At 40.3% G+C, this 14,321-nt stretch overlaps 1 protein-coding gene across 1 annotated transcript in view; it reads right to left on the bottom strand.

Moving 5' to 3' along the window:
- Positions 1 to 10,729, bottom strand: part of wdfy3 (WD repeat and FYVE domain containing 3) — an 86,604-nt gene extending 75,875 nt beyond the window's left edge. The window contains exons 1-4 of the mRNA XM_054610292.1: positions 10,523 to 10,729; positions 7,113 to 7,236; positions 5,445 to 5,554; positions 133 to 369 (exon numbers count right to left, since the gene is read on the bottom strand). Of these exons, the coding sequence (XP_054466267.1) occupies positions 133 to 369; positions 5,445 to 5,554; positions 7,113 to 7,236; positions 10,523 to 10,702 (651 nt within the window). The 5' untranslated portion in view covers positions 10,703 to 10,729. The remainder of the gene's footprint in view (positions 1 to 132; positions 370 to 5,444; positions 5,555 to 7,112; positions 7,237 to 10,522) is intronic.
- Positions 10,730 to 14,321: the final 3,592 nt, after the last annotated feature.

The following is a 14,321-nucleotide window of genomic DNA, read 5'->3' as shown; positions in this document are numbered from 1 at the left end:
GAATCTTATATTATGTAAATCAACAGTAGTAGTAGTTCTTAGCATACGTCCTTAAAAAGTAAAGTTAATTGGCAGCTTTGGCAGTAGAGACACAAATAGAAGATTCTGTGGATCTTAATGAACCAGCTCTACCTGGACAAAGACTTTCTGGAGCAGCACCCTGCGGTCAGCCAGGGGCAGCTCCTGCTGGGTGTGGCCCTGGCCCGGTGTTTTCTCCTGGCCGGGCGGTGCCGGCGGCGGGGGTGGAGGTGGCTGCTGAGGGGTGGGGCCTGCTGGAGCCTCCACCATGTGAGGCAGGTCGAAGAACAGGTACAGACATTTGACCAGCGTGGAGGGCACGGACATGGTCGTCATGCAGTCCACCGTTTTCTAGAGAAGGGGAGGGGGGGGAATCAAACAGATTGTAAATTATAAATAAGAATTTATTATAAACTTTTAAACCTTCTGCTCTTCAGAAGTATTATGATTCAACTGGAAATTAAATTATACTAAATCATTGCCATCTACTGAACATACAGACAAAAAATGCTTTTGTTTTTAATGCAAGTTTGGTAAATGGGTATTTTTTTGTTGTTTATAATGATTGGGTTTCTGTGAGGATAAAAAAAGCTGTCAGGGCTGTGTGTGTGTGTGTGTGTGTGTGTGTGTGTGTGTGTGTGTGTGTGTGTGTGTGTGTGCGTGCGTGCGTGCGTGCGTGCGTGCGTCATCACAGCGAGGAAAGGAAAAAATGACTGGAGAAAGCGATGGGGTTTGTGCTCACTGAAGCGAATGATTCAGATAATCAAAAGTTGCCTCCTATACACACACACAGTAACACAAACACAGCAAAAAGGCTCACACTGACAAATTACCTCGTTCCTTCTTTCACTTCCACACAGGAGCTCTCATTTAAGACAAGACAATAACCAGACACACACACACACACACACACACACACACACACACACACACACACACACACACACACACACACACACACACACACACACACACACACACACACACGGTCCATCAGCTGATCGATGGAGAAGGAGTGGGGGAGGGGGAGGGGGAGAGGAAAAAGAGCAAGGCATCGACAGAGGAAGCAGAGAGGAGTCTTAAGTTAATACTGAGTCACTATAATGGAGGATGAACCTGTGAGGTCCTGTGTGTGTGTGTGTGTGTGTGTGTGTGTGTGTGTGTGTGTGTGTGTGTGTGTGTGTGTTTGTGTGTGTTTAAAGACTGTGACCGGCTTTAAGGTCAAGGTTACTGTGAGCAGTCAATCAGATAGAAAAACCAGAGAGGAAGAGGCATTTTACTGTGTGTGTGTGTGTGTGTGTGTGTGATAGAGAGAGATAAATAAAAAGAGGAAGCGTTTGTAAGAGAGAGAGAGAGACGAGCACACAGAGCGTGAAGGGCATCCTGTAAAAGAAGAAGACGGCATGTAAAAGGTAGAGAGACACGGCTACAAACAAAAATATAGCAGTTTATTAGCGGGAGGTGAGAGAGAGAGAGAGAGAGAGAGAGAGAGGCAGCATTAAAGAGAAAAGGGGGTGACGTCAGGTTTATGGAGGCCAGCTGCCAGGAGAGTCCTTTGTTTTACGATCAGAGACACCAGAGGAAAAGGAACACAAATCCATTAAACCCAGTCACTCCTGCACACACACACACACACACACACACACACACACACACACACACACACACACACACACACACACACACACACACACACACACACACACACACACACACACACACACACACACACACACACACACACACACACACACACACACACACACACACACACTCAGTTTGTCTGTTATTGCAGTAGTATAATAAAGCTGTTGTCTGGCTATCAGAACGACACAGAAGCAGGTTGGGAGTTTTCCACTAACAGAAAAATGATGGTTAATACTGGCTGTGGTGTATTTACTCAATGTGATGCTCATGTAGGCCAAAAAAACAAAAAGCAGCCCTCATTATTTTAAATGAGGCCACTGCGTTGGCACAGTCGACCAAAAAATGTGCACATTTCTGTAAGATTTCTCTTTAATGTGAGCAGCATAATTCTACAATCAAGGCAAATAAAATGATCATCTGAACGCTGAATTGTGGTTATTACGTTTGCTATCTCTTGTTCGAAAAAAATAAAGCTCTTGCACAAAAGGAAGTGATAGATCTACAGTTTATGGCAGCAGCTACAAATTTATTATGCAGTAAATAATCAAACTAGCACGCAGCAATAGACGCCACGTCTGAACAGAGAAATGATGAGCGCCGCCTACAAGAACGGCAACAGAAAATCTAAAGCTGAGTTGCCACCAAGAACTATTTTGGAACTTCAGTCTCGGGAACTAAAAAGGTTACTTCAGCCGGATGTTGTCTGCGTTTCCATAGCGGTCTTAAGACCTGCCTTAGACCAGGCAAACTAGTCCACTGATGTGTGAAAAATAAGTATGACATGGCACAAAAGCTGCTGGAGGCTCCAATTAAAAAGAAAAAACAAGAAATAATAAAAATGTTTTACTGCTGCATAATATTTACTGATGCACTTTTGATGTAATGAAAAATGCTGAGGAGAAAAATGAAACTAAGAGTCTGTCTCTTCAGTAAACCATCTGTTTAGTGTTTGATGGTTATTAAATTGTGCTCTCTCCCTCTCTATATATATATATATTTTTTCTTAAATGAGTAGGGAAGCCAACAGCAAAGCTTAGTTTCCTATTTGATGTTATAAAACAAAGAGGAATGCTCTCTCCTCGCCCTGATATGGTTCTACATATTTACAGGAGTACTTCCTTGTTTTATGAATGAAAGGGTACACGAGTAGACCAATCAGCAACTGCCATCCCTGCAAACCTCACGCCGAAAGGTCGTGTACTTTCAAAAAGTATTATTACTATTACAAAACACAATTGGTTCCTCAAAAGGTTCCTAGCAGTTAACCTCAGGACAAATTGCATTGATTTCCTGACATGTGACCTCTGGGTAATGTAGTGCAGAAACACGAGTATAATTGTGTTTAGCATGAATGAAGGATGGAGATCAAAAACCAGAGTGGACACAAATGAGAAAAAACTGAGGTTTCTTATCTTCCATCTTCTATCCTCTGTGATATTGATGGCAGCAGCAGCAGCAGTCTAGATGGCACCAAACACTGAAGTTAAATTAAATAATAAATGATGATAATGAGCTATTTATTTATTGTTTATGTACGTTTGTTTTGTTTCAATGAGTGGAATGTATGAGAGTTGCTTATATAAAGGCTGCTGAGACTTGTATGAAGGGTGCATCATTTCATTTATACCATCAAGTCTGTTTAAATAAAGGCAGTTAAAACCCAGGAGCTCCAATGAACACTGTAAAGATGTAAAGATGTCAACATGTGGCATCTCTCCTACCACAAAATACAATGCAGTCAATTAGGCTTCACTTATAACAGACAGGATCCTTTATCCAACTCAAATGTGAGAGGCTGACTGTACTATAAAGCTGAACCAGCCTCTAACGGTGGTTTGAATCCTGAAGTGAACCAGTGAGGCCACTTCAGTGAGTTAAAGCACAAAGAGGAGAAATAAATCTTGGTTGTATTTTTTGACAGTAGAGGGTTTTTGCTTTCTGCATGCCTAAAAAACCTGATTGTGTGTATTTAGAATTGCTGCGTACACAGAAAGCCCTTCAGAGCCCCCCCCACGAGGCATTTATCCTTCAGCGTTCCTGCATTAATACTGCAGAGAACACTGTTCTGACAACAATGCAGCAGAAACAAACTTGTATCAACACAATCTACAATATCTCACCTTTCTTTCAAGCTCCCAAATGTATTTTTTCTGCACAAAAGGTGAAGTAAATGTGTACGTAGCTGTGCTTGCGTACAATGGATACTATATGTGTGTGTGTTTTGGCAAAAGTAGGAACAGCAGAGTGGATTCATGTGGTTTTAAAACATGTCTGCAGAGGGAGAGAGGATGCATCAGACTCGGCAACAAACATTTCTGGTGTGCAGCGGAGCAGAAGAAGCCGCCAGTCGACCAGCTGACAGCGGCGCTCACCTCAAGACCTTCAGAGGAATGCAGGCCGAAAAGTTCAAAAGATGTCTGCTGGCCGAAGAGCAAGAGAAACGGACATGGAGAAAAGAACAAAGACCTGAAGGACTAACCTTTAGACCAGGAGCCCAACAAGCTGCCATGTTAGGATTCTTAAGTTATGTGGAGTCGTGCTGCATGGTGACCAGATGCTAGACATACTAATCCAATGTTTGACTTCCTCTCATCGCATGCAGTTATAAAAATATGACAATAATATTATTCATGTGAACAGCAGTAAAATCAACAACTATCAAGTGGAAACATCGGGGGCATCAATCCCTTCATTCTAGTGATGTTTGGATACTATTAGTGGCGTAAAAGGCCGACGTTGATCCATGATCTGAACAGTTATAGTTGCTCTCTGATCTGATCCGTGAGTTCTGCGATCTATTGCAAACCTAGATACCACTTTTTCCTTCCCATTACTGATTCTGAAACTTGAATCTTTACCAGTGGGTTAAAAACAGAAGTATCAAGAAGTAGTATCCATTTCATACTGCAGTGAAAACATTTCATACCATTTCATACTGCAGTGAAAAGACTTTATATATTCAAGAAGATTTCATTTGAACACATCATAATAGCATTATAACTTACCTTATCCCAATAAAAAATTGTATTGAATAAAGCTTGAACGCATCATATATGCAACTTAATGCAACCTCCGTACGTTAGCGGTTAGCTCTGTCATCTAGCCTAGCAGGGCTAATAGCTAACAGCTACCAGCCACCAGCTAACGTTAACTAGCTCTCCTCTTGTGGATTTCAACACAGATTTGTTGTTCACAATGTAGCAATATCGAGGGAAAAAATAAGGTGTGAAGTACTAGTTTGCATATGTGCAGTACCAATTGGGCAGGGTGTATGAATACGGTAGCGAGTGACACATGTTTTTATTGTTTAGACTTGTTTACCCTGATTCTGCATTCGAGGCTGTATGTACAGCGTTTCTGGTGCTGGCATCAGTATCCGAAGAACTCTACTTCATTCAGTGCAGTAAAGCAGATTTAATAAAATGACTGTTTGGGGAGAATGAGCTGGGGTCAGGTGGGAATTTGTAGTTGTGCTTTAGAGCCTGTTTTATCGGTTCTTACAGAGGCTGATGCTATTTTCTGCCAGGAGATCAAAGAGGGGAGATGCAAATGGGTCAAAGAGAAACAGAATGCTGAGAATTTCTTTTTTTTTTGTGTTCCTGTACAAGTTGTTTCCTCCGATTTCATCAACACTCAAATGTATGAGAGCAATCCTTACCAACACAAAAAAACTCAAGGACACAAACAGAAAAATGTGACATAAATCACACAAAAAATACATTTATGGAGCATTAAAAAAAGAACATGGTGCTGCAAAATGAGTATGGCGTTCTACCAACCTGTCCGGAGGAGGCCAGCAGGTTGATGGTGGTCAGAAGCATCCAGCCTCGACTCGCCTCCTCACTCTGGTTCACCTCCAGGAACTGGACTATGGCTCGACTGGCTGCCTCTGGAAATGCACAAACACACACAAACACACACACACATGAAGACGCAGTTAACTAGATGGAAAGTGACAGCTCATTGTGGCGGGCAGATGGGCTGCTGGAACAATGATCAGTTATGCAACGAATAAATCATCTCGGTGGAAGTGGCATGTGTCTTGTCTCCAACCCACGGGGGGGGGGGGAAACGGTAGAGATGTTATTAGTACATGTCATAATGTGATGTGAGAATTTCCAGATTATATAAAGTCTGTACTTTCCAACTTTATGCACAGTGAAGGAGGGGAAGGAATCAACCTTTTGAAGATACATTAGAGAAGTATATTCCACATGTCTGCTGAATTTGACTACAAGTTTAAAGATTATAGTTTAAGTCTATTCAACCCACAGACGTAGGAAGACAACTCGATGCATCGTTGGAGGCGGAGCCCCGTTCTTTCCTCTGAAAGTTGCTCAGTGGTGCATGAAGCCAAAATGGCCCGACTGCCCATTATAAAACTACCCAATCTTCTGCACTGCTGAACTCAGTACATCCCTATCGCCTCTCCAACCCAGAGATGCTCACAAGTTGATTTTTGTTGCAAGTCCAAGTCATCGTGTGTGCGACTTCAGTACGACCTGAGTGCAAGTCCCCATCTCTGCTCTATGCTGAGCAGGAAATTGACATTTTGGTCACATATCTCTTGTCATCATTGTGCGTCATCACTAACAGTTGTGGAGTTGCACAACTATGAAATACGATGCTTTTAGAGCAAGGCAGTGTTGCTCACTGCTATTTCTGAGCCGAGTCTCTCGAGCAAATCAAAACCACTTGTTTTGATGATGACAGAGTGCTGCAACGTCAGTCCAGAGTCTGATTCATCTACGGAGGCCTGGTGACCAGCTGGAGGAGTCTGTGTTTAGAACGTGGTGTTACAAAATCAGAGAGTCTCTCTGCTTTAAAAACAACACATCACATGTTCACAGAGACGAGAGAGAGAGAGAGAGAGAGAAGGAGGAAATCAGAGCGTGCGAGTGTGTGATCGTCTCTTAGTCTGCTTAAGGTTTTTCCTGTGGGGAAGTCACAGTCAGAGCTGCTACTACTTCAAAGCTTTGAGGAGATGACGCCGCTGGCTCACCTGTGATGAGTCAGATTACTCCCACATTGCAAAACAAACACTGTCCTGATTGGACGATGAATGCCTGTCTATCTACGTTCTAATCCATTTGCTTCTGAGCACAAAATAGCAAGTCTTTCTTGTAAAATATATTGGCTGCAGCTTTAAAGCAAACTCTAACTGATATAAATCTAAGCATTAAGATTTTAACTATGAAATCATCAAAATTGGAGATAACAGAAGAAGTGGAGGGGAAGAAATCCTTTCCAACATCCATTTCTTTATCAGCAAAGCCAAAAGGGAGAACAAGCACAGCTGCAGAACAAGTAGATGATCACTGTGACGAGAAGCACAGCGGTGATGGGAAATAACCCAAACTGGTGCCAAAGGGGTGATGAATTGAGGTTTCCAAATACTTCCTATTATATCTATTTTCTGTTATAAATCCAAGTGTCAGAGGGCTCACCTGTTGATTTATTGGAGGCTCTTCGTCTGATCTCGGTCACCATGAGCCGGGACACCTGGGTGGTGAACTGCAGCAGGTCAGAGAACTTCTCCGTCATGGTGCTGGGCGGAGCGTTCCCAAACACCTAGAGCAGACGGATCAGCTTCGGTTAATTAAGAAAGAAAAATAATAAAAAGAATCTAAAGATATACTTATATATGTCACAATAGAATAAGAAGGAGAGATGTCAATTCATTTATAACACAAGGTAAATCTGCAAAAGAGACAAACTGAGAAGAAATTGACCCTTTGCTAAGCTCTCAATCAATCTGTGGAGCCCACACGGTCACTAACTGCACTTTCTTTGAAAAACAAGAAAGCTATTTCAGAGACAAGCAGACAGAAGAATCCACAACAGTGTTTCAATGATATCAACCAGGATGTCAAACTAGTTTAGCAGCAAAAACAGGTAAAAAAAGATAAAGACAGAAGCTAAGGCCTTCAAATCCCAGTGAACATCGGCTGGAGATCGTGACAGAAGATAAGGACAATATGCAGCAATACTGTTCCTGTAAAGTAACCGTGATTAAACGTCTTTCATCACGGTTACAATCATTAAAAAGCAAAAGCAGCTTGTGTAGACATTTAGTATATCTTCAGTAGCTAGCATAGCATAGACGTGCTAATGCTAGTTAATCTACTCTGCTAACGTTTTTACGTAAAACATTTTAGAAACGTAGATCTTGTTTCAACCTCTCCTGGTAAAGAGTGTCACTATTACACAATGTTTAACCAGGACTAGCTCCAAATCCACTAAAAAAAGCCTGAAATTCAAAAACAGTCTACGGAGTTTGGCAATTCTACGCTATGATTGGCCAGTCTGCGTTACAGGGGCGGGACTTAGCGCTGGAACAATAGCAGCTGTAATCACATGAAGCAGGGACACGTAGGATTCATCAGAGTGGAGGTTTCGCTGCCGTACATCTCCCTGTTGTTTTCCTGGCGCGTCCTTATTTAACAACCAGTGATCTTTCTGCAGCCCGAGCCCTTTTGGGGGAGCCGAGCCAAAAATCTGACATGAAAGTAGGCCCGGGGCCTGGCGTCCCGCCTGCACCGGGACTACTTTCCTTCTGAATTCTGACATGAACTACGCCGCCAGTGAGTGAATCACAGCCAGCGTCGGGCAATTAGCCGACAAGTCAAGAGACCCTCGGTAAGGCACTCCAGTTTGATGAGAACACTCAGCAGGGCCGTCTGCAGCGGCAGCTCGGAAACAGACGGGATCACTACTCTGTCAGAGGGACATGAAGACAGACTGTCAATATCAAAACCATCTCACTGAGGCCTGCATTCTCTGCTCTGTTGGATTAAACACATGCAGACATTTTAATGCCTATTCCTATTTAAACAATCCATAAACTATACCGCTTTAGTTATTGAAGCATTTTAGTTTTAATGTTACATTATATAATTGATTAATTAATCAATAGAAACTGCATTATGAACAATTCTGATAACCAATTCATTGTTTAAGTATTAAAAACATATTAAGAGATTTTGTTTTTCTCAATGTAAGGATTTGATAAATAAGGTTTTGGATTGTTAATTGAACAAAAAAAAGCTATCAGAAGATGTCACCTTAGACTCTAAAGTTTAGATATTTTATTGACAGAAAGATAGATCAGTTAATAAAAAAAAAAATCTATATTACAGGCTTTACTTGCAGCACTGATTATCAGGATTTTATAGTATTAAAGGCGATTTTAGATTTTCAGAGGTTAACAATCTGTATGTAACCTAAAAAAAATATACTATTATGTATTGTCCATCCAGTATTTAAAAAATGTTTTCATTGGTTTCTATTATATTCTACGGAACTTGAAAACTGCAAAGACATTGGCATTACTCATCTAACTTTATCTATATATAATTGATCAACTATTGAGGGTGAAGATTAGGCGTTTCATGCTTTTTGAAGCAGCCTTTAGTATAGAAAAAGTTGTATATTGTGAGTCTGAAGCCTGATAAAGGGATATGATCAAAACCTTGTCTGTTCTTTCTTAATTAAACTCAGTGTTGACAGTGTGTGGGAGTTAATTACCTTTGCATGACTACACCTGTCTACCAGGTGTGCCTTAGACAACGTTCACTTTGTCACATACTTTTGGAGTTCAGGTGGATCACAGTGTCCCCGTGTGACTTCAAGGAGCTACAGCTTTAATTCAGTGTCAATACTAGAAGTTATGATAAAGAAAACTACTCTAAATATAGCGTACATTTAAACTGATATTGATATTTTTTAGTGTCTAAAACACGTCCACAGCAGTACATTGCTTTGCTACCATGCTGGTAATCCTGTCTGTAATCCTGTCTGTTACTCCAAACTCGGACTATAGAGAAGTAGCTCAAACAACCACACTTCAAAAAACATCTGAACTGTCCCTTTAAGCCATAAAGTCAACACCTGTACAAGTCAACAGGCTCATTTCCATCAGATTCAGCTGCAGGTGTCTAGTCAGGTGTGTTTGGAAATGATCCGTCAACCACAGGATTTGAATTCTAAATAGATCCAGGGCAAAATCTCATTTATGAATAATTCATAATAATCTATTCGTAGTACCTATTAGCACTAAGGTGTAAAGCTGAGTTTATACTGGATGTAGTTAAGCTTTTAGGAGGTGTGTGTGCCAGAAAATGGCGTAATTACGGCGCGATAATGTGACTTTCACACACAAAAAAACACTGATGAAAGCACTATTTACATGTTTAGGGATGATACAAAGAAGGACAATTTGCTTTTAAATGCTTCAGTAAAATTTGATTAAAAATCTTCAAACTTTGTTTCCTTATAATGCTTTTAATACTTGACTTTTTCTTTTCACAGGGCTTGTATGAAGGCAATAAAGTAGTCCATGATTATGAGATATGAGTTTACAGATTAAAACAAGCCCTCCTCGTCACTTTGGAGGTTGGTTTATGGCTTTTCTCCGGTTACACCTACAGTCTATGGGCGTATCTCTGGGTTACACTTGTGTCTTTTTTGATTCTTCACAGTTCATTTTGTTGGCTCATCCTCTGGGATTTAGGAGAATACTTCAGTGCACAGAGTATAAACGCCTTCATACATAATCAGAGCTCGACAAGAACGGATATAAACAAAGCTGAAGAGGCCTTGTGTGTGTTGATGGAAGCAACAACTTGTCTGTAACAAGAGCCAATCAGCGTCTCTGACAATAACACATCTTTTGGGGAAAACAACAAACACCAGGTTTGAACGCCATCGTCATCCATCACAGAACCCAAATGAATGCTCTGCAGTAAACCGTCTCCTAAGAGTCCTTCAGAGAGTTGATAACGTCCTTGTAGAGCAGATTTGTAACATTTATCTGCCGTCGTGTTTTGGACCTCCTCCAGCGCCCGGTGTGACTTACCCTGTTAAACACAGGAAGCATCATGTAGAGCTTCTCCTCCTGCTCCTTCTGGGTCATGTGGCGAGGAGGGTGGCACAGCTCGGAGAAGAGGCGTCGCAGGTGCATGAGGCCCAGCGCGTTGTCCTGGGGGCTGCACTCCTCCTGCCTCGGCCGGCCCATGATCCTCTTCACCATGTTCATCGTGAGCGGCTTTGTCAGGGCAAAGGCAGCCCTGCAGATGGAAGAGAGGAGGTTTAGGACACGTCTGAAAGGGGCTCAATACTTAAATACAGCACTGTTGGGGTGAGTAAAAGTCTGTAAGCGTTCTTTGGTACCAACTAAACACTGTCACACAGTATTAAGAATTAAAAAAAGCTCAATATCTCTGATTTAAATCATTATTTTGCAAATTTTAAACAGTAAATGAATAAGGTGAAATGACTGTATGGCTGCTTGTGTTAAGACAACATTTCACAATTTAGAAAATTGGCTTCTTTCAGTAAACAAACAAAGGGGCTTTGCAGAATAACGTTCATATTTCTCCATTAGTACCGTTCTTGCATCCTTACAAGAACATAGGTATCGTATCGGCACAATTATTGTTAACAGCATATTCGATTTAAAAATTGTTATTAAAAATGAGATACCCAGCCCTACTTTACTGTTTGGAAAGTTTGCTTTGTGAGCGAAATCTACATTAAAAGCACTGTCAATAATTATTAACAATATAAACGCGTAGCAGGTCACAATAAAACACAAAGATCTGGCATAACTTGACTTCTACAAACTTAATTAAATCAGACCTCAGCTCTTAGAAAACCACGTTAAAAACAACAGCTGATTGCATTTCGTAATAGTAACCTTGTATGCGGACTGTCACTAAAATGGTAATTTAGATAAGTTTGGTAAATTACCATTTCTTTTTATAGCTTTTCTGCTACACAGCTAACCACCAGCGTCTCGTAGTAAACTGTCTCCTGGTCAGTTGTATAAAAGCTTCTACAAACAGCCAGTTACAACCCAGAAGTGGCTTACTACATATGCACTGAGAATTGCAAAACAATTATCCAATGCAATTGTATACAACAATTTTAACCTCTGAAATTCCATATATATAAAATAACAAATTAGGAACAGCAGTACAACTTGCACGCATACTTCATATATACAGTATATACACAACCAGACATATACAGACATAGATATAGCATACAGAAAATATTCTGTTGTTTTTGTTATGATAAAAACAACAATATGCAGAGAATTTTCTACAGTTACTGTAATCAAGCTTTTATCTTTCATGTCATATGTTCAATATTGAGCTGCCGTATAACTGCATAGTATCTAAATTACTATAAATATAAGGTGATTAAAAATGGCAACCATATCTTTAGTTTTGGCTACCAAAAGCTGGTGCTTGGCAACCACTTTTAAAAGTCAGTGTTGAGCCGTTATATGAAACAAGTTTATCCATCTCAAAGTAAGACTGAAAAGCATAGCAGCATATTGGGACCAGTTGAGAAACCCAGCTACAAGTACTGGCACAATACTATTAAATTCCAAACAATATGTAGTCATAATATTTTGAACAGAACTTGAGACAAAATAGAATTGACATTGGTTGTTTCCAATTTCAATAGATCAGACATTTCAGGTTACTGGGTTTCTTTATGCAATTTCCTCTGAACTGTATGTATTGTCTCTTTCTTTGCATGATATATATATATATATATATATATATATATATATATATATATATTTAGCCATTATTTCCACACAGCTAATTCTCTCCAGACTCTCTTTAAGACGGTTGCTAGGAGACGTCACAGAACGGCGGAGCCTACACACAACACAGATAAACATCCGCTGATAATAAAACGCCATCAGCAGCCAGGAACGGTGCAGCCAATCTCAAACCATCAACTACAACTGCATACACAGCATACCTTGCTCAAGGGCACACTGACAAGAGTGGTGGTTCAGGGTTTATCATTTTTTTTCACCCACATGAGCTTCTGGGGACTCTTGACATTATAGACAGGTAAATAAATGACATTGTTTTGCTTAATGACATATGTAAAAAATCTCTGAACCTCTCCTAGCACTCCATCATACATAATCACTACGGAGTACTTTTTGTTGCATCGCAGAACATTGGCTCTAATCAGGTATGAGTACAAATGTTCTGGCAAAGGTTACATCGCTGTTCGATCTACGCTGAGCTGAACTGAAGCTCAAAAGCACTGACAGTTCAGTTCTAGTTCTCTCAGAAACTCAACCAGCAGCATGGACGCTTAAGAGACATGACAGTCTACCATGTAGTCGCTCCTGTCCCAGTGGAGGAAATAAACTCCTCACAGTGGATTATCGTCTCTTTAGACATCGACAAAACAGGCCCTATAGAAGGTGTTAATTAAATTACCTATTTGATGATCTACACACAACACACACGGGTCTAAAGTTCTGCAGATTCACATATTTAAACATTTTTGTGTGAAAACTGGAGTTAAAATGTACATGAAAGGTCATTTCTCTTCACATAGTTTTCCAAAAGGTGAACTTCAACTCTACATCCAGGTGTGTCTGTGCAGAAAAACAAGTTCCAAATCACTGGAGACATTACTCTGCTTAACATTTTTGCCTCACATTCCTCCAAAATTGTCAGTATAACCACCAAGGGTCAGTGTCATGCTCCACCCTAAAGACTTTGCTCAATGGCATCTTAGAAGTAAGGCTGCAACCAACGATTATTTTCATTATCAATTAATCTGATGATTATTTCTAGATTAATCGACTAATATTTGGTCTATAAATTGTCAGAAAATAGTGAAAAATGCCATCCATTTTCTCAACGCCCAAGGTGATGTCTCTTAATGTCTTGTTTTGTCAGAGATTTTCTTTTAGTGTGATATAAATCAACAAAAAGCAGACATCCTTCATATTTTAGAATGGACGAAAAGTGCAAGTTCTTCCATTTTTGAGTGAAAAGAAACTCCAATATTTATCGACCATCAAATTAGTTTGCGATCATTTTTCTGTCAGACTAATCGTTGCAGCTCTACTCGGAAGTATCATCTGAGGACTGAAGAAAGCAGTTTTCATTCCCTCTCCTCAGCCACTTATGGGAAGTCTAAACAAATCTGGATTCAAACCAGCCACCCTCAGGGTAGGAGCCTCTCAGGCTAATTCACTCTTGGCAAGCTTCTCCGTCTGTTGGCTGTATATAAATTTGATTTTACTGTTGTGATTTCACAAGGGCAGGAGATATTAATGCATTTTTTAAAGCAGTTTGTAGACTTGACTTGATGCCAAACAGATGATTTTGAATAATGTGACAGAGGAGGCTCCTCCTTCATGTTGGCTCTGTGCGTTTCCTCTCTTCATGCAAACAACAACGCAGCAGTGTTCTGATCCAGTGTCTTTGTTGTTAACGTTTTTTTGTGATTTTTTTTGTGATTTCTAATTAACACCATATTCTTCTAAATCATCACAAGTCAATCAATCGATTTAATTGTGACAAAGAGATATTGATAAGGAAATTAAGTGAACAACGAACCAGAGTTGAAATCTGCAGGAGGAGGGCTAGTTAACGTTAGCGGTTAGCACAATCATGGGAGCTAACAGCTAACGTTAGCGGAGGTTGCATTGAGTTTCCTTTTTTTGCGTTCAATCTCCATTGGCTAAAAAATTATGTTAGGCAAAGGCAAATCATAATGCATCATGATGTGTTCAAATGTCATCTTGTAAAATGTAGTTTTTGGTGAGAAACCGTAAATAAATACAGGTTGAAGGAGATGTTTTCTCAGTAGTGTTTATTGGT

The sequence above is a fragment of the Anoplopoma fimbria genome, chromosome 13 (assembly GCF_027596085.1).
Source record: "Anoplopoma fimbria isolate UVic2021 breed Golden Eagle Sablefish chromosome 13, Afim_UVic_2022, whole genome shotgun sequence".
NCBI lineage: Eukaryota > Metazoa > Chordata > Actinopteri > Perciformes > Anoplopomatidae > Anoplopoma > Anoplopoma fimbria.
Note: the sequence above shows the minus strand (reverse complement) of the source record. Positions and strands in the feature narration are given on the sequence as shown.